The following is a 23,513-nucleotide window of genomic DNA, read 5'->3' as shown; positions in this document are numbered from 1 at the left end:
CTAGAAAGAAGCACAAGAACACACGTTCATTCCATCTTGTGAATGGCATGAAAACTTTTGCCAATTAAACCAGAAATGGGTGAAAAATTGTAATTTATTGAAACTCAACTCAAAAAATATAAGATGCTGTAGTGTACAATATATTACACAAAGCACCCTTAGGTGCACATTCAAGTCAAGTAAGAACTCTGTCTGCCTCCCTCCCCCCAGCCCTCCCACCCTGGGGCCTCAGTATCTGTTCCATATACAATCATGCACACTTAATTTGAAAAAGGAAGCCCCAGTATATTTGATGTATTAATTAGCACCAAACAGAGCACAGTTCCATTTTCTTAATAAAACAAAACAAAACCAAAAAACCCAACCAATAAACAAACCAACTGGGGAGCTAATGAACGCTGCCAATACTGTTGACAAAGATATTATACATTCATGAAAATGCACAGCCTACCCTACCCTAAACAATGGTGTGGCTGCTGCTCAGCCTTTGTTCGAGTTGGCAATTGTCCCCATGCTGCAGTACTGGAGCCAGTCTGTTCTCTAAAACAAAACTGCTACTTAGGAACTCCCTACTACACAAAGCTCATCTGTTTTTTTTGTTGGAAACAAGTCTAAAAGAGATGTGGAAAATTTAGATCTTTCCAGGACGACCACCGGCCGCAGATAATGTAGTTGTTTTAAGGCAAGCTCTCCACAGTCTGTTAGTGCCTTATCTAATATGACCCTCAGATTTTCAAGGGAAGGGACAGTTGATTCTGCTACAATGATAGGCTGGATTGCAGTCAGGTTATCATGAATTGCAGAATCATTGGAAGGAAGAGGTATATCAACTTTAGGGCTTTTTTCATTCACTATACCATCCACAGTTGCATTCCCTGCTAAGTCATCACTGGGCTGTGGAACTTCATTTACTGTTAAGTGCTCCGATGGCTCCCAATCATCAAAATCATCCTCTTTTTCCTTACTTTCCTGAATGAATTTTAAAAATGAAGATTCAAAGCCCATGGGTTTATAAGTCTTCAAATCAAATGATCTGGCCTGTGAATGTTTCCGAAATGTATCTTTTGGAACATGAATTGGAGTTTTTACCACATTACTTTCCAGTCTAGAGGTATGGTACCCAGTTTCTAGTATCCTTTTTCTTGGTAAAGGCAACTGGAAATTTGTTAAATGGGATCTGCTCTCAGTTCCATCAGTGTTCTTAGGTGTAGACTTTTCAATTTTACAGGAAGAGGGCTCAGTAACATGACACTCTTCCAAGCTAGTGGTTTCTGAACTATGGTTACATTTTGAAGTTTCTCTATACAGGAAGGTATCTGTATTAAATACAGAATTGCTTTCTACACACCCTTCCTGACTGCCATTTCCTTTATTTTCTGGATGAGGGGAACTGTTGCTCTTTTGGACAGATGCTTCATTTTCACCAGGGCGATGGGTATGTACTGTGCTTCCTGGTTCACAGTTACTGGTTTCTTCCTTCTTTACACAAGGCTCTACCTCAGAGGGTGGTTCTTCTTTAATTTTGGTACCATATTTAACACAAACTACTAGGATTTCCATCTGTTGCTCTAAATAAGCACTGCTCATCTGGTGTGTACGTTTGTAATGTCTTAATATACTACTTTCCAATTTAACAACAGATGCACAGCCTTGAATCATGCAGGGGTACTGAGTGTGTTCAGACTGCTCTACACACATATTTAGGGCTTCCTCTTTTGTTTTAAAAATGATTGGAAGCTTTTTGTCTTTAATCAGGCCACCACATTTTCTAGTTTTGGAATTTAATGCTTTCTTATTATTCTGATTTGTTTCATTGTGAGACCGAGTAGTTCCATAACTTTTCTCACCTTCACTCCTCAGTACACTCTCATTTTCCACTTTTGGATTCCCAAAGAGGTCATCATAATAGTCCTTGTGTCGGTAATACACATGTTGAGAGTAGTTACTTCGATGTGTGAAGATTCGATCACAGCCATTAAGGTCACAATGAATTTCAAAGTCTGAGTTTATCTCTCCTTCAATACCGTGCTGTTCTGTCAAATGGTGCTTCAACTTGTTAAGAGTGTAGAAGACTGCTGGGCACTGTGGTTGGCTACAGGAAAACCTGGCAGTAGAGTCAGTCTCAGAAAGGGCTTTCTGATCTTCAACAGGGTCTAAGTTATGGGAATCACTACAGTGTTTAGCCAGTGCTTTGGAGCACAGGAAACGCTTATTACACTCTTTATATTTGCAAGCAAATATTTTTTTACATTTGACTAGTTCCCTTTTTGTTCGTGCTTTGTCTTTTTCCAAACACAACTGCTCTCTGTTATATTGATGCACTGTTCGGTAATGGCGAATCAAGCCCTTTAGATTTGTGAATGAAGAATTGCAACTCTTATGAATACAATGGAATGGTTTGTGGTACTTGTTCAAAATATAGCAGAGATTTCCTTTGGCAACAGTTCTTCTACTCCCTCTTCCCTCTCTTGCTTCTAATTCTTCCCTGTGGCTATCTATTGGTGATGAAATGCTAGATGATTTTCCTGTCATATTATTATCAATTTCCTCACAAGAAGATTCCAAATCAGTTTCTGAACTACACTCTTCCTTTTTAGGATGTCGGATTTGCTTCTCAGAGTTATTCGTCTGATCATCTCCAAGATCTGCACTTCCACAAAAAGTAGAAGCAGAGCAACCACCCAAGACATTACCTTTCAAGTGATCCCCTGTGCAGGGGCTTACATGATCACATTTTCCATTATCAAATAATTTATGAGTGACTTTTTCATTGCTAATCTGATGCTTATTTTTGTAATGAATTCGAAGGTGGGTTTTCCTGGTAAATGACCTTTGGCAAATATGACACTGGAAAGGGGAGTATCGATGCTGAAACATTGACAACTGTAGGACTTTGTCTCTGGAATAATTATGCTTTTTAACATAATGCATCAACAAAGCCTCTCTGGTCACAAACTCGTATTTGCAGCCTTGAAGTTCACAGAAAAATGGTTTGGCTGCCAACTGTGCAAGATATTGACTTGACAAATTTTCTTCTTGATTCTGAAAGTGAAGGTCTGAGATAGGGCTTGATGAAACTGACTGAAGGGACTTAGCACCATTGGATGGATACACTGGCAGTGACCCTGAGAAGGATGTGTGTGTTATTGAGTTTTTCAAGCTTAAGTGTTTCAAGCGTAACAGAAGCTCCAACATGGCATCCTCAGTACACGGAACTCTGGAAGAACAAATGGGGGCTTCAGGAGAATGGTGACAACTTTGAAGATCACTTTTACATTTAGTGTGAATATTATGATCTAGACCTTCATCTGGGGAGTCACTATTTGTATCTGAACCCGGCTTAGGCTCAGCATTAAAGTTCTCATTTGCTTGACTGTGTTCACTGTCCAAAAATGGAAACATCTCTTTATCTTTTATTCCCAATGGCTTTTTATGCTTGAAATGGCAAGGATGAACCTTTCGGAGATGTTTCTGCATACCCCTAGCATTTTTGTATGTGGAACCACAGCCTTCAAAACCACAGGTAAACTTTTTCCCATCAAAACAAACTGCCACATTGGAACATTTCTCTTTTAAACTGGAAGGGTCAAAGACTTTATCATGAGAGGATAGTAAAATATCAGGCATGGTCTCAGGAGAGTCCAGTGTATCAATGAGTTCTTCATTCATTGAGGCAGATGAGCTGTGACTTAATTGATCACTGGAGTTGCTGTCACTGTTGTCTTTTAGGTTATCAGAGCCTGCTTCCTCAATATCTGGAGCTAATTGGGAACTAGTTGCCTCCACAGAGAAAAGCAGATCCTCAGGTAGATGCGATTTCTCAGTTGGGTCAAGTAAATGAGGTTGATCTTGACAACTGTTCTTTTCATTTGCTGCAGATTCAAGCTTTACTGTTGTCTTAATATCTCCATTTGAGATGTCACCATTATGCATGGAAAGGTGTTTCTCAAATTCAGTTTTAGAATAGTAGAACTTTTTGCAACCAATAAAGTTGCATGTGTAGGATGCATCCCGAAAATGCTGAGCTTCATGGTGATAAAGCTGTCCCAAATCACTGAAAACAATACTGCAGCCATTTAATTCACATTTGTATCGAAGATCCTCATGTTTTTGTTTGTGATTAAGTAGCTCATTCACTGACCCAAATGTCGCATAGCAGTCTATAGAGACACACATATAAGGCTGAGGTCCACAATGAACTCGTTCATGTTCCCGCAGATGAAAAGCTGTCATGAAATGTCGTCGACAATAAGAACATTTCTCTCTCCGGTTCTTCATGTCCAAATAATGCTTAGCATTTTCATCATTGTTTTGGTGTTCAGCTTTGAGGTGCACACTTAGGTACTTAAATTGCTTAAATACACGGGAGCAGTCTGTCCCAGGGCAAGGATATAAATCTCTATCTTGCAAGTGGCAATCCTCTAGTTTGCTGAAGGTAACATACTCTTGAGAATCTCCCTGTTCATTGGATGACTGATTTTGATCTGATGCTCCAGAAGGACTCCTGGAGCCATTACCCTTTTGGGAGCGCTCTCTCTTCATCAGTAATTTCTTTCTGGGTCTGTCTCTTCTGCTTGGTGGCATTTTCACATGTTCCATTACATGAGGTACAAAAAATTCCTTTTTCTTGAATTTTTTTATACAGACAGGGCAAGTATAAATTCCATCTTCCATGTGCATCTTAGAATGATGCAGTATCCTAGCTTCTATACATTCTCTTTTGCAGAGTACACAGAAGAACTTATACTGAAGCCATCTCTGATATCTTTCAGAAGAACCAATTGGTTTTTTGTCTCTTTTCTCCTTCTGCTGATCTGTTGAATCTCTTCTTTTGGAATGTTTATCATCTTTGTTCTCTTCATAGTCACTGAGAAACGACTCCAAAACATCTGTCTCATTAATTGACATCTCATAGCCACTGAGATCATCATCAGAATCTGAAGCTTCTTGGCCTAAGAGTTGGTGACAATGTCGTTTTAAGGTTTTCCAGTCCCAAAATTCAGGATCAAAAGGCCAATGTGCTTTTAAAGCTAACAAAAGCTCACATCGGAGAGAGTTGGGAACAGGAGCATTTTCCTCATCAAACTTCTGATCTGGTTGTAGGTAGAGTTCTTCTAACATATTAAATCCAGCCCAGCTGGGCTCTAACAAAAATTCAGTAAGCTGACAGGCTCTTCTAACTTCAAGGTCTTCTGGTAAAAGACAACCAATTGTTTTACATACTGATGTTTTCATTTCATCATCTTCACTTGATCGAATTTGAAGGGCTCTCACACATAATAAAATGGACACTGCCACACCAGCATCTTCTGCCTAACAGAAGAGAGGAAGAAAAAAATTGATTTTGTCCTGAAACAAAGAAAATTATATAAAAATACTCTCACCAGCTCTCCAGCCTTGTATCACTCTTTGGCCCTGGGTTACTGCCTTTTCAATGCAATGAAGATATATTTCATGTAATGAATGAAAACAGCTGAATATATCTGTGTAAAAATCTGCACTAATGTTACTATTCCTAAACATTCCAAAGTTTTATATTGATTTTCTTTTCCTTTTGAAATCTAACTTGAATCACAATTATGTGAAATTTCTTTTTTGCTGAGGCAATAAGGGTAAAGTGATTTGCCCAGGGTCACACAGCTAGGAAGTTTTAAGTTTTAAATGAGACCACATTTGAACTCAGGTTCTCCTGATTTTAGGGATGGTGCTCTATCCACTGCGTCACCTAGTTATCCCAATTATATGCACTTCTGAAATTAATGAGTTTAGCAGCAGACACTTATCTTGCCAATATTAATTTTTATCACTTTTGAAAACTTTTCTATCTCTGTTTTGGGGACAATCATATTAAAAAACCTGGGGTGTATATATTCAAAGAGGAGGACTGGCACCTTTGTTGGGCTTGATAAACCTTTTTCAGGGCTGCCTATCCATCTTTGTTGTACACTCAACTCTCACCTGTGGCTCTAAGAACCTATAGCATATATGATGACACTCTTTGGTAAAAAACATTTTGGCAGATAGGCTCAACCATGTGGGGAATAACCAAAGGATCACAACTCTATTGGGGAATTACAGGAGTGACCAATTCAAGCACCTGAAGACTTCCCTTATTGGAATGGGCAGATGAGAACAATTAATTCCAATAACCATGAAGGCAATTAAATCAAGTGCTATGGAGTGGTTAGAGCTTTGTCTGACATGGAAGAAGCCAAAATCATTCACTGCAATTCTGAGTCATTGTGAGTTATCCTTATTTTTGTTTTGTCACTGTTCATTGATGACTCAAGAAAAAACAGTGAGGCTGCCAACTTTGTGCAATTCTACCCCACTTAAACCCAATTTAAATACAAGATACCATCATGTGATGTCATTGGTCTAGTTCAAAAATGAAAGGCCAAAAATAACTAAAGAAAACAGACAAATGCTTGAAACATTTCCTAAGACATAATTTGCTTTGGAAAGATGTTCCCGTGTCTTAATCTTAATAGGAAGATGAAAGTAGTCTTTAACCCACATTCCTTCTATTGTACATTCAAATTGATTCCTACTTGACCTCACAAAAAAAAAAGTGAGAAAATTCAACGACAATTAAAAAAAAAAAAAAAAAAAAAAGGGGGGGGGGTTGCAGCTAGGTGGTGCAGTGGATAGAGCGCCAGGCCTGAAGTTAGGACCTGAGTACAAATCTAATCTCAGACACTTAACACTTCCTAGCTGTGTGAACCTGGACAAGTCACTTAACCTCAATTGCTTAAAAAAGAAAAAGTCTGTATTTCCTAAATACCCATCCAGTAGTGGGTCTTGTTGGGAGATACAAAGTAATGTAAAATTTAGTCTTTAGCCTCAAACTTATAACTTGGTACACACATAGAGATGTATATTGATATACTGATATTGATTTTCAGTGCTGTGGTCAACAGAAGAATGATGAGACAAACTGGATGCAGGAGGATGTAGCTTAGATAAACATGGAAGAACAAGGGGATTTCCTAGACAGGGGTAACTGCATGAAAAGACAGGAAAGCTGGAGAGTAACTTACCAAAGGGAAAAAAAAAAAAAGTTTTCATTTTTATTTAAATTATTAACATTCAGAACATGAATGCTTTGTGAGTACTAATTTAGGGAGGATACATATTTGTATAATTCACACATCTGTGCTTATGCCTACCAGGCAATAAAGGATATTGAGGCACTACAAATTAAGTGACCTGGCACAGATATATTATATAAAAAGTTATATGATGTATTACCCATCTGATGATCTTTCTTAGAATCACAGACAGCTGGAAGGGACACTGGAGGTCATCTAGTCCACCCCCTTTACAGAGGAGGAAACTGAGGTCCAGAGAGGTTATGTGACTTGCCCAAGGTCACACGGGTAGTGGTAGTAGTAGTAGTAGTAGTAGTAGTAGTAGTAGTAGTAGTAGTAGTGGTAGTGGTAAGTAGCATTCGAGCAGGATTCAAACTCAGGTCCTCTGACTCCAAATCCAGTTTTTCTTATACTATACCACCTTCCTGATTCTCCACCTCTGTTCCAGGAACAAGAATAGGTAATTATGTCTTCATTCAGAGACCACAACCTTCTTACTGGTTGTTTCTAACATCCATCATATTACCTCAAACTTCTTAGGGTGATTCACTCATCCCCACCCACTCTGACCATGTTAAAGAGTTTGAAGTAAGCTTATCATCCCCTCTTACATGTTATCTTCTTTGACTATTCTTAGCCCAGGTCTCATCATTACACCAAGAGGTTCTATAATCATATCTGGGGGTTCTTTCTGAACTCCTTTAGGCATTACTTAAAGCTTCAGTTTCCTCACTGGTAAAATACCTATAGGTCAAAAGAAAATATGTAAAGTTCTCTGAAAACCTGAAAGGGCCCTTAAATGATAGTTATCATCCTAGAAAATAAATTTGCTGGGACTACAGACTAACACTCAACTAGCCTTTATGTAACTAAGGCTGAAGCTCCCCTTTAATCATTTTCAACTTTAAAACCATTATTCATGCTGGAAAAGGATGCAGGAAAATATTTATTTCAAAGAATGACAGAAATGGTAAGAGAAATGAATACAAAGGGGAAAAACATGGAGATACAACACAATAGAAGAAAACATTAAATGGAAGTACATATCTGGACACTTGGGTTAGAGTCTTAGCTCAGTCATTAGATTTGACTTTAGGCAAGTTTTTTTTCTTCTCAGGACCTCAGTTTTTCCTCTATAAAATGAGACAGGTGGATTGGCTAGATGGGCAAATCAATTAACCTCTTAAGCCTCAGTTTCCTCAAGTATAAAATAGGGATAACAATAGCATCTGATTCCAAAGTTGTTGTGAGAAAAAAACATTGTATTGTAAAGCATTCAGCACAACGCCTAGCACATGATAAATCCTTCTTCCTTCTTTGCTAAAAATGCCTCACTGTCTGTGAAATTCTAAGATTCCAGTTAGTGACATTAGCAATGTTTGGAAGAAATTAAGGTGGTAGTTCATGGTGTAAAATTGAAATACTAAAGCATCAGAGTTGGGAATGTGATAACATCATGATCTAGATTTTGCATAATGTTAGATGACTGACTTTTGAACACAAAACTATGATGTTCAAGAGCATATGGAATCCATATGATAAGGATGTTATCCTTCAACAGTGCCTTATAATGTATTTTTGTGCCTAACTCCAACATTTATTAGTTGTGTAACCTTGGACAAGTTATTTTATTTCTCTGAGCCACTTTCCTGAACAGCCTAAATTACTTACTTCCGTTTGTACAACTCTAATCAGGCAGAAGAGATGTTGCTGTGTTTTAGCAATAACACCAAACTGTCGACAACGCTCCAAAAAGATATCTAAAGAAGGATCAATTCTTCTTTGCAATTTACTCCAAAAAAGAGTCAGCTCCCTAAAAAAAGACAGAAGACAGTTGGTGACCATTTAAAAACAACAAGATGTATTTGAAGTTTTACTCATTTCAATCTGTAAGCAAGATTGCGAAAGGGGAAGAAAAATCTACAACAACATGTTCACTAAGACTTCATCATGTATATATCTATCAGCATGTCTCAATTAGTCTTTTTTTCCCCCTCCTTTCTGAATCTAAAGGAGTTGACACTCCATTCCTCTACCACAGACCATTTTGCACATGTTGTTTTTCCTTTTTTTGCTTTTCCAACAAATGAGGATTTCCAAAGAGAAGAGACTATATTCTAGATTCACTTCCTTTAGAATTCTACACAAGCATTTATTTGACAAATATTATGAGGGTACTCTGGGCTGCTGGATTTCCAAGTTAAGCTGTTTCTAATTCTATGAAGATGTATTGGATCGTATTGTAGAACTGCTCCTTCTCATAGAATTTAGATGAAATCTATGACCTGACTCATTTATTAAAATTATTTCAATCCTTAAAGTTTATTATTCAGTTTGGGGAGGTAATTCATTAAAATAGCATTGAACTATCAAAATCATTCAACAATCTTATATTGATTATCTCATTTCCTTTCTTGAATCTCTGGGAAAGATCTTTAAAAATTACATTAAAGAAAATGTTTATTGCAAACACAATACATGGCACATAGTAGATGATTAATCAATTATTTTGTTGACTGATTTGTCAGTTGAAATAATGTAGAAAACTAAGATTTGTTATATGCATATTCCATTTTCCCTATTCCACTCCTACTATTCACTTCTCACATTTTTCAAGTTGGCTATTAAATTTATCTACTGTTATAAGCAATAAATTAATGCTATCCTACAAACGTATTCCTTCTCTTAGATACTTGACCCTTTTCTTCTCTTCCACAAGATAACAACTAGGGACAGAATCATAACTATGAACTACTGGTTCACAAGGAAGCAATAACTATAATTAACATGACTGACATTATAAACTTACAGAACAATTGTCTTAGTCCTATGACTATCTTCAAATTCAATAACTAGTCCATATAGAATTAAAAAGCATTTATGAAGTGTTCACTCTTTGCTAATAACCATTTTGTCAACTACAAAGAAAAATGTGAAAGTTTCTACTTCCAAAGATCATACATTGTATATCTATACAAAATTGTACAGTAATTGTTAGATCTTTGTATTCTCTTATAAATACCTCATAATCTGGATGCTTTAAGGCTTAATTGAACATACACTAACCTATTGTTCTAGGGAATCCTAGATTCAGAAGGGCTTTGGATGACCTTTAAATTCAACTAGTTCAATCTTCTTGTCAAATGGATGAAATCTTCCCTCTCTCCCATCTTAACGTACTGGCCTGAGTTATAAATGTGTCTGTACATTGCATAAGGTCAAGAAAATTTTACCCAGGATTATAATGAAGAATAAAACTACCACATTAAGTAGTACATAAAATTGTTTACAGGCAGATTTGTAGGACCCATAGCTGTCTCAATCTCTTCTACATTGTTTTAAGCCTTTTTAAAAATTTTTCAGAAAATAATTAATCTTATGTAAAAAGAGAAATAAGGCTTATATTATTGCACAAAGTCAAATGAATTAATAGGAAGAAAATAATGAATAAGGGGAGTAGAGAGAAGGATGTATTTTAATCAGGTAGAGGAAAAAAATAGAAGATGAAGGATAATAAAGGGAGGGTAATAAGGTATAGGCAGAGAAAAGAATATTTATTTATATCTGCCATGAGAACAGGGCCAACTTCTAAAAGAGTATCTTTTTATAGTTATGGAGAAAGTTTGTAAGCTAATTGGAGATTATGACCTGTAGGATGCATTTAAGTCAAGAAAAGGGGGCCTATTAATGAAATGGAAAGCTGCACAGGGCTATTGTCTTGAAGGAAGAATCTATTCACTTTTATCTAATCCAGAGGAAGGAATACCACACAACTAGTCCTAACATTCAAGAGTGTAAATCCCTTTCATTTAAAAGTCTTAAATCTCAAGGGAAATGGGAGAAATGGGAGCACAGACAGGAGCTATGCCTACAGACATAATTTACCCAAGAGACATTCCTACTCACTGGGGGATGGGGGAGGAGGAGGAGGATGTGCTATGTTATTTTGCTTAGAAAACAACAGCAGTATCCTATAATCTGAGAATGTCCTTATTTTGGAGATTAGGAAAGATGGGGAAGGACCATCCTCTCCAACAACAAAAGTGATCATTCAGCTACTACATAAACAACTTGAGAGTTAGTAAACTGTTCTATAAGTTATCAGAAATCTATTAAGGAAGCTTTTTTATTTTAAACCAAAATTGTCTTTCTGTGTTCTTAACTTATTGATTTTAGTTCTCTTCTCTGGAAGTAGGTTTAATTATTTTTTCACAAGCTAGTCCTTCCAATATATGAAGACAGCAATGATATTCGCCACCTGTTCTTCCCTCTCTTCAACCCAACTAAAATTCTAAGCATAATCAGTCAAGTCAGCCTGCATGTGGCATAGGTTGGAATCCTTTTAACTATCTTTAGTTGCCCTCCTTGGGATTCAATGTAATTTTTAAAAGTCTCTCCTGAAATAAAAAAATCAGTATCAAATTAAAATAGAGGACAGCAAGACTCTTGTTTTGAGTACAGTAACTTCTAAGCTAAAGTTTTAAATAAGGACAATGATCTCATTGAAGCAAACATTCCCTCCTCATCCATATCTTTTTGTCATGCACAAATTCTTGCCAGAGCCATTCAAAAAACTCTTTAAGGATCCACACACTGAAGGCTTTCCTTTTTAAAACTCCTTTTTCTTTTAAAAACTCCTGAATGCTTTGAAATACTTCAGATATTCATCTATTATTACTCATTTTTGATACATCACCTTTTTTTCTATATTCTTTATTCTAAATGATGTCCTTTACCAAAAGGATAGTTGGCAACATGCAGCACTATGTGATTTGGTATTACCAAGTAAAGAACTCAGGGAAAAAGAAAAGAAAGAGGAAGGAGGAAGAAAGAAAGGGAGAAAAGAAAAAAACAAAAACACAAAAAAGCAGAGGATTTCACAGTAAGCAACAATTGGGACCAATGAAAGCACCAACACTTCCAAAAGTAATACAGCTCAATAAGGCTCATTATTGGACAGGTATATGGCATGGTGGATAGAATACCAGACCTGGAGTTAGGAAGTCTCAGCTCCCCAAGTTCAAATCTGGCTTCAGATACTATCTGGGTGACCCTGGGTAAATCATTTACCCTGTCTGCCTCAGTTTCCTCATCTGTAAAATGAGCTAGAGTGGGAAATGGCAAAGTACTCCATTATCTTTGCCAAGAAAACTCCAAATGGGATTAGACATGATTGAAAACTGAACAAACTATGAATTATTTAACTTAAGAAATTAGCATGTATTGCTAATATTTTAGCCTTTAACTTCCCTGCTCCTAGGAGCCTAAGTCCCTTGTTTTACAAGACTTCCCCTTTTCTGTGTGAAACAAAGCTTCTCTTTTTTGTGAATTAATTCCTCATTTGGACTCATGGAAAACCACACAATTTCCACATGATAATAAGCTCAAGATATGTGTTAATAGCCTATTTATCAATATGCTTTTCTAATGTCTAGCTAATCAGTGAAAAAGTATGTCGACTACTCATAGATTATATAGTTTGAGTTTCCCATTCCCTGTTTCTAACCCATTTCCAACCACAATTTCCCTATTATTGTCCTTGTTCAAGATGCCACAACTAATACAATTTGTGGTTAGCACCCTTTTGTGCTGAACAACCAAGAATTCTTGTTAGAAGCACCTTTAATACTGGTTTTTTTGGCCTTCTAAGGAGTATCACATCATGACTCAATTAAATGGAATACATAGGTCTCTTAAATGATCTATTCTCTAAGGGCAGCTAGGTAGTGCTGGATCTGGAGGCAAGGAAGACTTGAGTTCAAATCTGGCTTCAGATACTTTCTGTGTAATTATATGGAGATCTAGGGAGGTCACTTAACCCTGCATGCCTCAGTTTCCTCAACTGTAAAATGAGCTGGAGAACGAAATGGCAAACTGTTCCAGTATCTTTGCCAAGAATATCCCAAATGGAGTCATGAAGAATCGCACATGATTCAACAATAATTACTCAGGGGCAGCTAGGGTGGTGCAGTGGATAGAAAACCAGCCCTGAAGTCAGAAGGACCCGAGTTCAAATCTAGTCTCAGACACTTAATACTTCCTAGCTGTGTAACCCTGGGCAAGTCACTTAACCCCATATATCTCAACAAAAATAAGTGAAATAAATGAATAAATGAAAATAAGATAAATCAACAATAAATGCAAAGCTTTGAATGTATTCCTATTACATTTCATCTTTGGAAATTTAACATTGTTGTCTTTTATTCTGGAAGACCAGTGATATTACAAGATTATCTTGACTTGCACTTGAACTGAATTTAAGTGAGGCAGAGCTACACAATGTCATTATTCTAAACTATTAACTATCTCTTTCAATCCTAATTCACTTATCTAACGAGTTAGCTCTCTTTCAGCTCTTGATGTAGAGATTTGTCAAGATCAGAACCAATTCCCACTGTAGTCTCAAACTTATAAACAAGTTATGCTCCAAAAGTTCATCTGAAAATGAGTTATTAGGAATGCAGAATTCAAAAGATACAATGTAAAAAAAGGTTCATAAGGCAGACTCAACTACCCAGCACAGATAGTACTGATGAGGAAGCCCCAAAACTTAAGACTCTACCTCAGGGACTCTGCCCCACCCCAAGCACAAACAGTTTCCTCCTTATCTAAAAATCTGTAGTGTTCTGTTGTCTCTAAATTGTCATCCTTCTTTGGGAGCAGATCTCTTGTGGAGCTTCGGGAGCCAGCCTTAGTTTTAGTTTCAGTTCAATAATCCCAAAATGCAGCCAGGAGTTAAAGTCCAGATCCTATATTGTGTCCTTCAAAGTCTTAAGTCTGAATCCAAAGCCTCCAGCCAGCACAAAGGTAGACTTGGGAATGAATCAGACTCTGCCTCTGAGAGTGTGGGATTGTGGCTTTCCCAGAACTCAAACCTAGATGTGAATCTCCAGGAAGTCCATGAGCAGTGAATCTACTGGACTTGTGAATCCACTGAATCCTAGCTCTGAATCTCCTCGAGCTTCCCCAAAGTTCTCCCCTTGATTCACTCCAGACTGACTTCCCCACTCAATATTGGCATCCTTATATACTCCTAGAGAATGGGCTTGTGGGAACTCATTGGTTCTCATTGTGAGAACCAATGAACAAGCTTCTTTAAAGGTGTAAACCCCCTCAAAGGTTTGAACTTCTTTAAAGGTGTGAACCAAGAAGATTACCTTGTCTCAAATTCTGGCCCATTGACCTGTATGTGCCAAAATGTTTGTGGCAGCTCTTTTCGTAGTGGCTAGAAACTGGAAGATGAATGGATGTCCATCAATTGGAGAATGGTTGGGTAAATTATGGTATATGAAGGTTATGGAATATTATTGCTCTGTAAGAAATGATCAGCAGGATGAATTCAGAAAGGTTTGGAGAGACTTACATCAACTGATGCTGAGTGAAATGAGCAGAACTAGATCATTATACACTTCAGCAACAATACTGTATGAGGATATATTCTGATGGAAGTGGTTATCTTCAACATAAAGAAGATCCAACTCACTTCCAGTTGATCAATGATGGACAGAAACAACTACACCCAGAGAAGGAACATTGGGAATTGAACGTAAACTGTTAGCACTACTGTCTATCTACTCAGATTACTTATACCTTCGGAATCTAATACGTAATGTGCAACAAAAAAATTGGATTTACACACATATATTGTATCTAGGTTATACTGTAACACATGTAAAATGTATGGGATTGCCTGTCATCTAGAGGAGGGAGTAGAGGGAGGGGAAAATTTGGAAAAATGAATACAAGGGATAATGTTATTTTTAAAAAATGACTCCTGCATTATACTGTCAAAAATTTTTTTATAATTATAAAATTAAAAAAAAAAAAAAAAAAAAGTTCTGGCCCATAACATCTTTGAGAATCCTAACAAAAACCCATTGAATTCTATTCAGATTACAACCCTGGGTTAAGCTCAATCCACAAACCAACCTGGGATCCCACCCATGAGCCCCTTCAGATTATCAAAAGCCCCCCTATTATAAAAATGGCTAAACTGGAGTCCATTCTTTACAGAGATCCCAAACATGGCATCCTTACGCTGGTCATGTCAAGGGTTTCTGCCCACTGGACCTGTGGTTCCGATGCCCTTTTATCTCTCCCCTCAACTTTACTAACTAATCTTTACTTCCAAACCCCACAATAAACCTCTTTTATCAATCTAGGTTTTGGGTCTGTAAATTCCTTTACAGAGGACTCTTGTGCCGCTACTAGACCTCATTTAACTCTGTATCCTTACACCAAATACAAAGGGATTGCAAGGGAGCTCTGTACCCCTTTTACCCCAAACCTGCCATTAGACCTCAATTAAACCTAATTTCTTTTAGATACTCCTTATCTAGTTCTCATCAGTACTGTATGTGACCTAAAAACTACTTGTAATGCTATTTGCAAAACAGGAAATTTAGAATCAATTTACCCTTCCAATGTGTCTTTTATAAGTGACAGCAGCTGTAACAGATCTTTCTAAGGTTACATAAGATGTTAAGAAATGATATGATAATGATATCTCCTGAAGAAATATAGGCAAACATGAAAATGGTATAGCAGGGTAAACATTTCTAGTTGTCTGAAAAAGGAAGGAATAGTAGTTTTAAAAATGTAACCAAGTGGTAACAAAGCTCACTGATGGTCATAAAATGAGGCAATATGTATGCTGTGTAACAGAATGATCAGAGGACACAGTGAAGTCAAAATCCTGACTCATTTCACATGGCTATCTAGGAGAATTAAGAAGGACTAGAGAAGTGATGACATAAAGATGATGGAAGTTCTCTAAAGATCCCATTGTTTTTCAATTCTGAGAAGAAACATCTTCCAGGGCTGACCACATCTTTGGCTAAAACCACCTCATTTTACAGAGAAGAAAATCAAAATGTTAAATTGCTAATGTAAAACGTATATATACATTCTTTTATCAGGATGATAAAAGTATGCAATGTTTTGGCACTCCTCATAGATGTCCTCCTCCCTAATCCACATTATGAAGCTTTATGAATGCAGTTTATGATGCAGCCAATTACAAGAGAATTGTGAATAGGTTTTAAAACTGACAGAAATATAGAAATATAGAAATGTTTGCAAGGTCCAATATCCAGACAGGAGAGGAGACATATGAAAACAAAACAGTTGCTGTCACAGGCATTATTTATACATACTATAATAGGGAGAATATAAAACAGAAGTGTAAAAAATGATGTGTTTTGGTTTAGGTGGGGCTGAGGCCTACTTGGCACTCATTCTCCATACCATCATTTTCAGTACTCCTGAGAATGGGTCCAAGATGATCTTGGGAATGTATTAGCAGCACTCAGCCCTGTTTTCTTTCTTTCTTTTTTTTTTTTTGAGGCTGGGGTTAAGTGACTTGCCCAGGGTCACACAACTAGGAAGTGTTAAGTGTCTGAGACCAAATCTGAACGAGAGAGAGAGAGAGAGAGAGAGAGAGAGAGAGAGAGAGAGAGAGAGAGAGAGAGAGAGAGAGAGCATCTGTGTGAGAATGAGTAATTTTTTGTAATTTTGTATGCATGTATGAGTAATTTTAATGCTTCAATAGATCTAAAGTTAACTTTCTCCCTTCCATCACTAGAGGATGAAATCTATCCAAAGCTTCATGTCCAAATTGTCTTTTGTCCTTGTCATCCACATCATCTCATAAATTGCTTTATGAAGAATGCATCCTCCTCTAGGCCTTTTAATATTTTGTGAGTTCAGTTGTAGTAGTTTTGGCCCCTGCTGGGCCAAACCCCGCAACTTGGTTGCCCCTCTCTTGTTCTTGCCAAACAACCAGCCAATCTCACCCCTGTGATCAGTCTTTTTCTTTAATAAATCTTTTGCCCACTTCATATACTAATGTCATCCTTGATAATTAATTTCACATCCCTAAGGTTACTCAAAATTTTAATTGTTTAGAGACTGTTATATTTCAAAACTCAGAGTTGTATACACTACCAGAATAGTGATGTACTAATAATAGTAATAGTAACTCAAACGAAAACCTATTATTAGTACATATAAAGTAGCTGATAGTGAAAATTCCCATTTCTGTTAAACAACTTACACATTTTTATTTTCTTTTCCTACAGAACTTTCCCAAAGTAATTCATGTATATTTTAATAGGACTTGACTAATAAATGTACTTTTTTTTTTCAAGGAAAGTCCTATAATGGTATAGCAAGTATACTTTATTGTATTAGAATTGTATAGAATTAGAATTGTATTAGAATGAGTTTCTTGCATATAGGTATATTTTATTCTTTATATTTCTAATTTAAGTATGTACCTTAGTGTGTGTTACATAGTATTTCTTGAAACTACTAATTACTAATTGACTATTTAAAAATTGAACATTTATTAAATGCTTATGAATGAATGAATGACAGGCACCATGCAAACTATACAACTATTTTTAAAAAGGGAAATCTTGTTCTCAAAAGGATGGCATTAACCGCTCAAGAGTTTTAGGCAGATTGATATAGGACACAAAATCAATTACACCCAAAGCTGATGTCATGAAATAATACATGGGGTCTAGAAGGTTATCACAAATATCCTGGGTTTCAGCGTTATCAGAGCCGAACTAAGAATCCTTTCATTCCCTAAAATGGCCACAATTAAAACTGGACATTAATAAGAATATGCACTCCAATAGTACTAAGAGAATGGTTCTGGACACTGATCAAGTCAGGAAGATTCGAAGGCTATTCATTCAAAGTACCACATAAAAAGTTTTCTTCACCAAAATGCCAACCACAGATGGTTTTTAGAACTGAATTAGGTAAAAATTACTGAGTGGGCCTCCAACTAAGAAAATACAAATTAATGAGCCAAATAAAATTCTCTACTATTACTATCTGGCAGGGCATCCATGTGCTCCAGAAACCTGAGTAGAAGTTAAGAATGTGAGTATTTGAAAATTCTATGATGAATGCGTTGTCTTTGATCACATTAAGGGTCTAAAAGAGCTACTACTTAAAAAACTTTTACGTGTATCTTTATTCAAACTGTCTTAAAACCATCTACACATTTCCCATTTTGAGAGTGGTTTTACCAACCACAAATAAAAGTCATTTAAAATCAAACTTTGTAATTAAAGTTCAAATTAAGAAATTCCATTTTAGATTTTAGGCAAAATAAGACCACAAAATACTGAATCTGATTTGCTTATGTGGTTTGCAATCAAGCACCTTCCTAAGGTGACCACAAGAAGAGGGAAGAAGAAAACAAATAGTAAATACTGAACATGAATAGTTTAAAAATCTAATAAAATCAACAATATGGTTGATATCTATTTATAGATATAGTGCATTTATAATCACAATATCACAGAAACTTAAACCCTCAAATAAACATTCAATAAAACATCATTTGGAGAACTGAAGTCTCTTTGATAATTTCATATGGAAAGAAATGTTTCACAGGAAAAATTAGATATTTACATGTTTACCCAATGTTACATAATCCTAAAACATTATTTAAAATACAATTGGGATTTGTTTCTGCTTAATGAATAGTCTTTCCTATGTCCTCTTCTAGGAAGGACACTCTTACTTTGTTTTTGTTTCAAAGCTACAACAGTTTAGTCCTTGAAGGATCTTTCAAATTCTAAAAATTTCTAAAATTTCCTAGCTCAGATTCACTAATATTCTGAAATTGGGACTCATAAGCTCTATTTTCACAATCATATTTCATAAGCCTATTCCTCTTCCAGAGTATCAAGAACAAGGACATAAACATTTCATGTCTAATATCCCTCAGTATTGTTCATAAAGCAATTTTAGGAAATCTCTGCTAATTCTTTACTATTGCAAAAAAGCAGAATTCCAATTGTAGAGGTATCTTTGCAGCAATCAATCAATGATGGTATAGATAAAAGGCAGCATAAATTTGATTAAAATTTCTATAGAGCCCAGAAAAAAGTAACAATTAATATTAAAGGAATGAAAGATGATTTTAAAAGCCTTTACAAACTTTCTATTAATTTATTTGCAATTTACTGGCTTTAAAGTCTTTGACTTGAGACTGTCCTTCATTTCATATTACTCTGCTGACATATGTTCTTTCATTCTAGTCTAACTGAATGATGACTCTCACTACCATATCTCCTATTACTGTTTTTTTATGGTTGAGAAAACTGAGGAAGAGTTAAATGATTCATCCGCAGAAGGAACTGTCTGACTTCAGATTAGTGTTACTAACTCCAACACTGCACTACCTGATTGCCTCATTGACTTAAGATCTCAAAGCTCTCAGACATTCCTCTTATATTTTTAAAGTCTTTCTCTGGCCTAGCATATCTAACAAACTGATAATTGCTCAATCAGAAAAAATTATCATTTAGTCCATGTGACCTTTCTGTCTCTTCTATTTCCTTTGGATAGAAATCTATACGTTTAGAATCCTCAGAGATTATACTACAGGAAAATTTCCCCAACCCTACTTTAATTTCAATGCCTTTCTTTTGTTAAGTATCTTTCCATTTATCTTGCATTCAGCTTGCTTTGGATATATTTATATGCATACTGTCTGTCCCATTAGATTGTAAACTCCTTGAGAGCAGAGGCTCTTTTGCCAGGCATATGGTAGGTACTTAATGTTTATTGATGGATTCTCTAGATGAGGAAGAAACAGATTTGTCCTGGAAACATGACATATACATGATAGTCTTCGGATGCTGTGACTTACTGAGAACACTGCATCTGTCACAGTTCAACTCCCCCTCTTATCAGATGCTGCATTCATTTCCTTGCTACTTTCTCCTTCTAAAAATCAAATGTCATCACCTTACAGAACCTAATCCTTGCACAGCAGCTAAGTGATTCAAGACTTTTCCTGTCAAATCTAGCAGCCTCTATTTTTTTCTTAAAAAAACAAAAAAACAAAAAAACAAAAAAAAAAAAAAAAACAAAAAAAACAGCTCTTTACTGGAATAGCCTATTTTATTTTATTTTTAGAAGTATTCCTTTACTTACTTTACTGGTGTTTGTTTCTTTCACTGCCTTTTAGACATTGCTGCAGCTTCACTTCTTAGTCCTTTGTCCTCTCAGTGTATGCTCCATTCTCAACAATTTCACCCCTTATGCTTATCATTTAAATCTATCGGCGCTCTCACATCAATGAAAGATCTAAATATATGTTTGGATGTTTCCATTTCAATGTTCTAGTTCAAGATGTTACGAATCTTAAATCACTCCCCACAAAAGGCTTTTCTGACGAGTTTTTGTGAATGAAACCATTTTCTCATGCTCAAAACCATGACATCATTTTAGTTACTTGATTTAGCCACTTATTCTGCTGTTTGTTCCTTTACAATGTCTCTAAAATCCCTGTTTTCCTCTTTATTACTACTGCTTTTTCTTTAGGTCTGATCTTTATCACCATATTCCTGTACTACTGCAACAACCTCTTACCAATTCTAGTCTCTGTCCTCTTCTATTCCTCCACAAAGTCCCCAGAAAAATGATCTGAATGTGTCATTTCTTCCCCTGCTCAAACTCCTTGATTAATTCTTTATTGCTACCACAGAATAAAAGCTGAAATCTTTTGTTGGGCTTGATGTGTTAGGCTCTCACTCCTACTTTTCACTCCAGGTCCCTAAATTGCCAATCAGCATGGTAATCTCTAACAGATTAGTTAGTGGGAGTTCCTCAAGGCTTTCCATACTTTCTTTTCTGTTTATTCAGTGATTTCCTTAACTCCTATGGATTCCATTATCATGTTTGATGATCCCTAAAGATGTTTACCAAGTCCAGTATCTTTCCTGAGCTAAAGTCAACCCTTGTCTTGGACAAGGGTATGAACTAGATTTAGAATTCAAACTCAAAAGTTGCTGAAAAAAACTATACTCCTAAATCTCCCCCAGTCCCCAAAAAACCCAGCATCTTCCCCCAAATATCCTTATGACCAGGGCAGCTAGGTGGCATGGAGGACAGAGCACCAGTCCAGAAGTCAGGAGGACTAGAGCTCAAATCTAGGCTCAGACACTTAATACTTCCTAGCAGTATGACCTGGGAAAGCCATTTAACTCCAATTGCCTCAGCCAAAAAAAAAAAAAAAAAAAAAAAACTACTATATAAAAATCCTTTTTCATTTTCTCCATCTCACACACACACACACACACACACACACACACACACACACACACACACACACACACACCCCTACTTCACTCTCACTAAAGAGCCTTTTCCAATATCATGTCTGATTTTGTCTCTTCTGTCTTTCCAACATCACACACACATTACACTTTTTCTCTGTTCTAATTCTGGTCTGGACCCTCATTGCCTCTTACCTACACCACTCCAACAGCCTTTTGACTTGTCGTGGCTTGAGCCATCAGATTCTTCACAATCTGGTGCTCTCTTAGGCTGATTTCCCTCTAAATGCAATCTAAACTAGACTGACATTGGCCTATTGCCAGTTGTTTCAAAACAATATTCTTCTGTTTCCATGTTTTTGCACTGACTGATTTCCATACCTGGAATCTTGTAAAATTCCTCACACTTCTACTTAGTTTCAATTCAGAAAGTTCACTTTCTGTGGGAGAGCTTCATCATCCCCTTTAGCCTCTAATGTTTTCCCTTGCCCCAGACTATCATTATCTATTCTATCTGTCTTACCTGGCCCTAATCACTCACACACCACCTCCTCCCATTAGAACATGACATCTCTTTGAGGGCAGGTTCTGTTTTTGACCATTCTTTGTAGCCCCAGATGACAGGCACAAGAGCCTAATAAAAGTTTGTTGACTGATTCCCTGAATGGCCCTGGCCTCTCAACTTCCAATTCAAATACAACCTACTGACCCAATTAAAATTAAATGTCACCTTCTCCCTGAAGGCCTACTGTGGCCACAGGAGCCAGTAATGACTCACCTCTTGTACATGTCTGCAAACTCTTTTGGCAGCCTTCCTCCCTGTGCTATTTGGCAAGCCTGAATCACAAGTTGCCTTACAAATGTTATTTAAATTTCACACGTGTACATCTTACCTTTTCCGACCAGACAATAGGCCCTGAATAGGAGGAAACAAGTCTTACCTTTTTCTTCTGCCTATATATACAAATTAAGGTCTACCATTGTAGAGACTGGACAATAAAATCACAACTAATTAAGAATTTTTGACAAGTAGGATAATTAATGCTAGGCTTGGACTCAGAAAGATCTGAGTTCAAATCCTTTTACTTTTCCCTCTATAGATTCTCTCTAATTTATCCTGTCTCTGTCTTGTTTTTTCACAAGTTCGCAGTTGTGTACATGCTGAGCTCACTACTGGATTGCAAGCTCCACAAAAGCAGGAACTATCTTCTACTTTTCTTGCATGCTTGGCACAGAGCAGGCAGTTGGACTTGATGGCCTCAAAGACCTTTTCCAGCTCTAAATCTATGAGTCCAATCAATAAATACAAGAATAAAGATCATCCTAAAGAGTTGCTTCTTTCCTTTTCCAGAGTCTAAAAGTCTAATGATTATTCTGTTATATCACCACAGAACTTCATTTGAAGGGTTAGGCTAAGTACAAGCGACCCAGCACTCAGGAGCCTCCAACTTGCCTTATTTCACCTCCCATTTTTACAACTCTATAGTTGAGTCAAACTGTACTACCATAACACATCTTGCCCTGATTCCTTGCAGTTGTCCTTTAAGCTTATAAATATATGCTCTCTTAACCTTGAGCTACCTTTCTTAATGGTCCAGCTGGGTTGCCACCTCCTCCAAGAAGTCATCCCTCATCTAATCGAAATGCCTACTGTCACTCTGCCCCCAGGCTTTGAGGTTTCTCTTTTCAAATTATTCTAGAATATACAGGACAGATTTTTCCCAGTTTTGATAATATTTAATTCAATCACCTTTTCTTCAATGCCTCCATTATGTGCTAGGCTCTATGCTAAGCACCAGGGGGCATGAATAAAGACATTAAAAAAAAAAAAAAAAAAAAAAAGTCCCTGTATAGGAGGAGGGTAAAATCTAGGGGTTTAAAAGGCATAATACAATGGAAGAAAGGAGACACATGTACACAAATACTTCTCTATAAGGTTACAGAGAGAGAAAAGGGAGGTAATGGGAGAAGAAAGAGAATGAAACCTTAGTTCATCCAAACAAAATCCTAAATTTATGCAAGCCTTGAACCACACAGAAAGCTAAGGGAAGGACTTTTATACTTACTTGTACACATTTTGCACCAGCCAGCAGAATGTAAAGCATTTTAAGGATAGATTGTTTTGGTTTTGCATCTCAAAACTTACCCCAAGGTCTTGCCTATTATAGATACTGAGGAAATATTTCAATTGAGAACAATCTGACTCAAATGTTAACACATCTCTCCCAGGTGAAAAGAACCCAAGACTAGGAGCTCTTAATAAACCAAAAAGCAAAAAATCAGTTTATACTTTACACAATGGTTCTACTTCTCACTTTTACCTAGGTCTTTT

The 23,513-nt window shown here is 36.7% G+C and overlaps 1 protein-coding gene across 3 annotated transcripts in view; it reads right to left on the bottom strand.

Annotated features, from left to right (window-relative positions):
- Positions 1-78: 78 nt before the first annotated feature.
- The window catches only part of RLF (RLF zinc finger), a 90,632-nt gene continuing 67,197 nt past the window's right edge, over positions 79-23,513 (bottom strand). The window contains exons 7-8 of one of the 3 annotated variants that reach the window (XM_074305253.1): positions 8,763-8,904; positions 79-5,313 (exon numbers count right to left, since the gene is read on the bottom strand). In XM_074305253.1, the coding sequence (XP_074161354.1) occupies positions 559-5,313; positions 8,763-8,904 (4,897 nt within the window). In that variant the 3' untranslated portion in view covers positions 79-558. Of the gene's footprint in view, positions 5,314-6,621; positions 7,531-8,762; positions 8,905-23,513 lie in introns of those variants that run through there. The other 2 variants (XM_074305254.1, XM_074305255.1) reach the window with 2 other exon arrangements.

This window comes from Sminthopsis crassicaudata, chromosome 3, assembly GCF_048593235.1.
Source record: "Sminthopsis crassicaudata isolate SCR6 chromosome 3, ASM4859323v1, whole genome shotgun sequence".
NCBI lineage: Eukaryota > Metazoa > Chordata > Mammalia > Dasyuromorphia > Dasyuridae > Sminthopsis > Sminthopsis crassicaudata.
The sequence above is the reverse complement of the archived record's forward strand: the minus strand, read 5'-3'. Positions and strand labels throughout refer to the sequence as shown.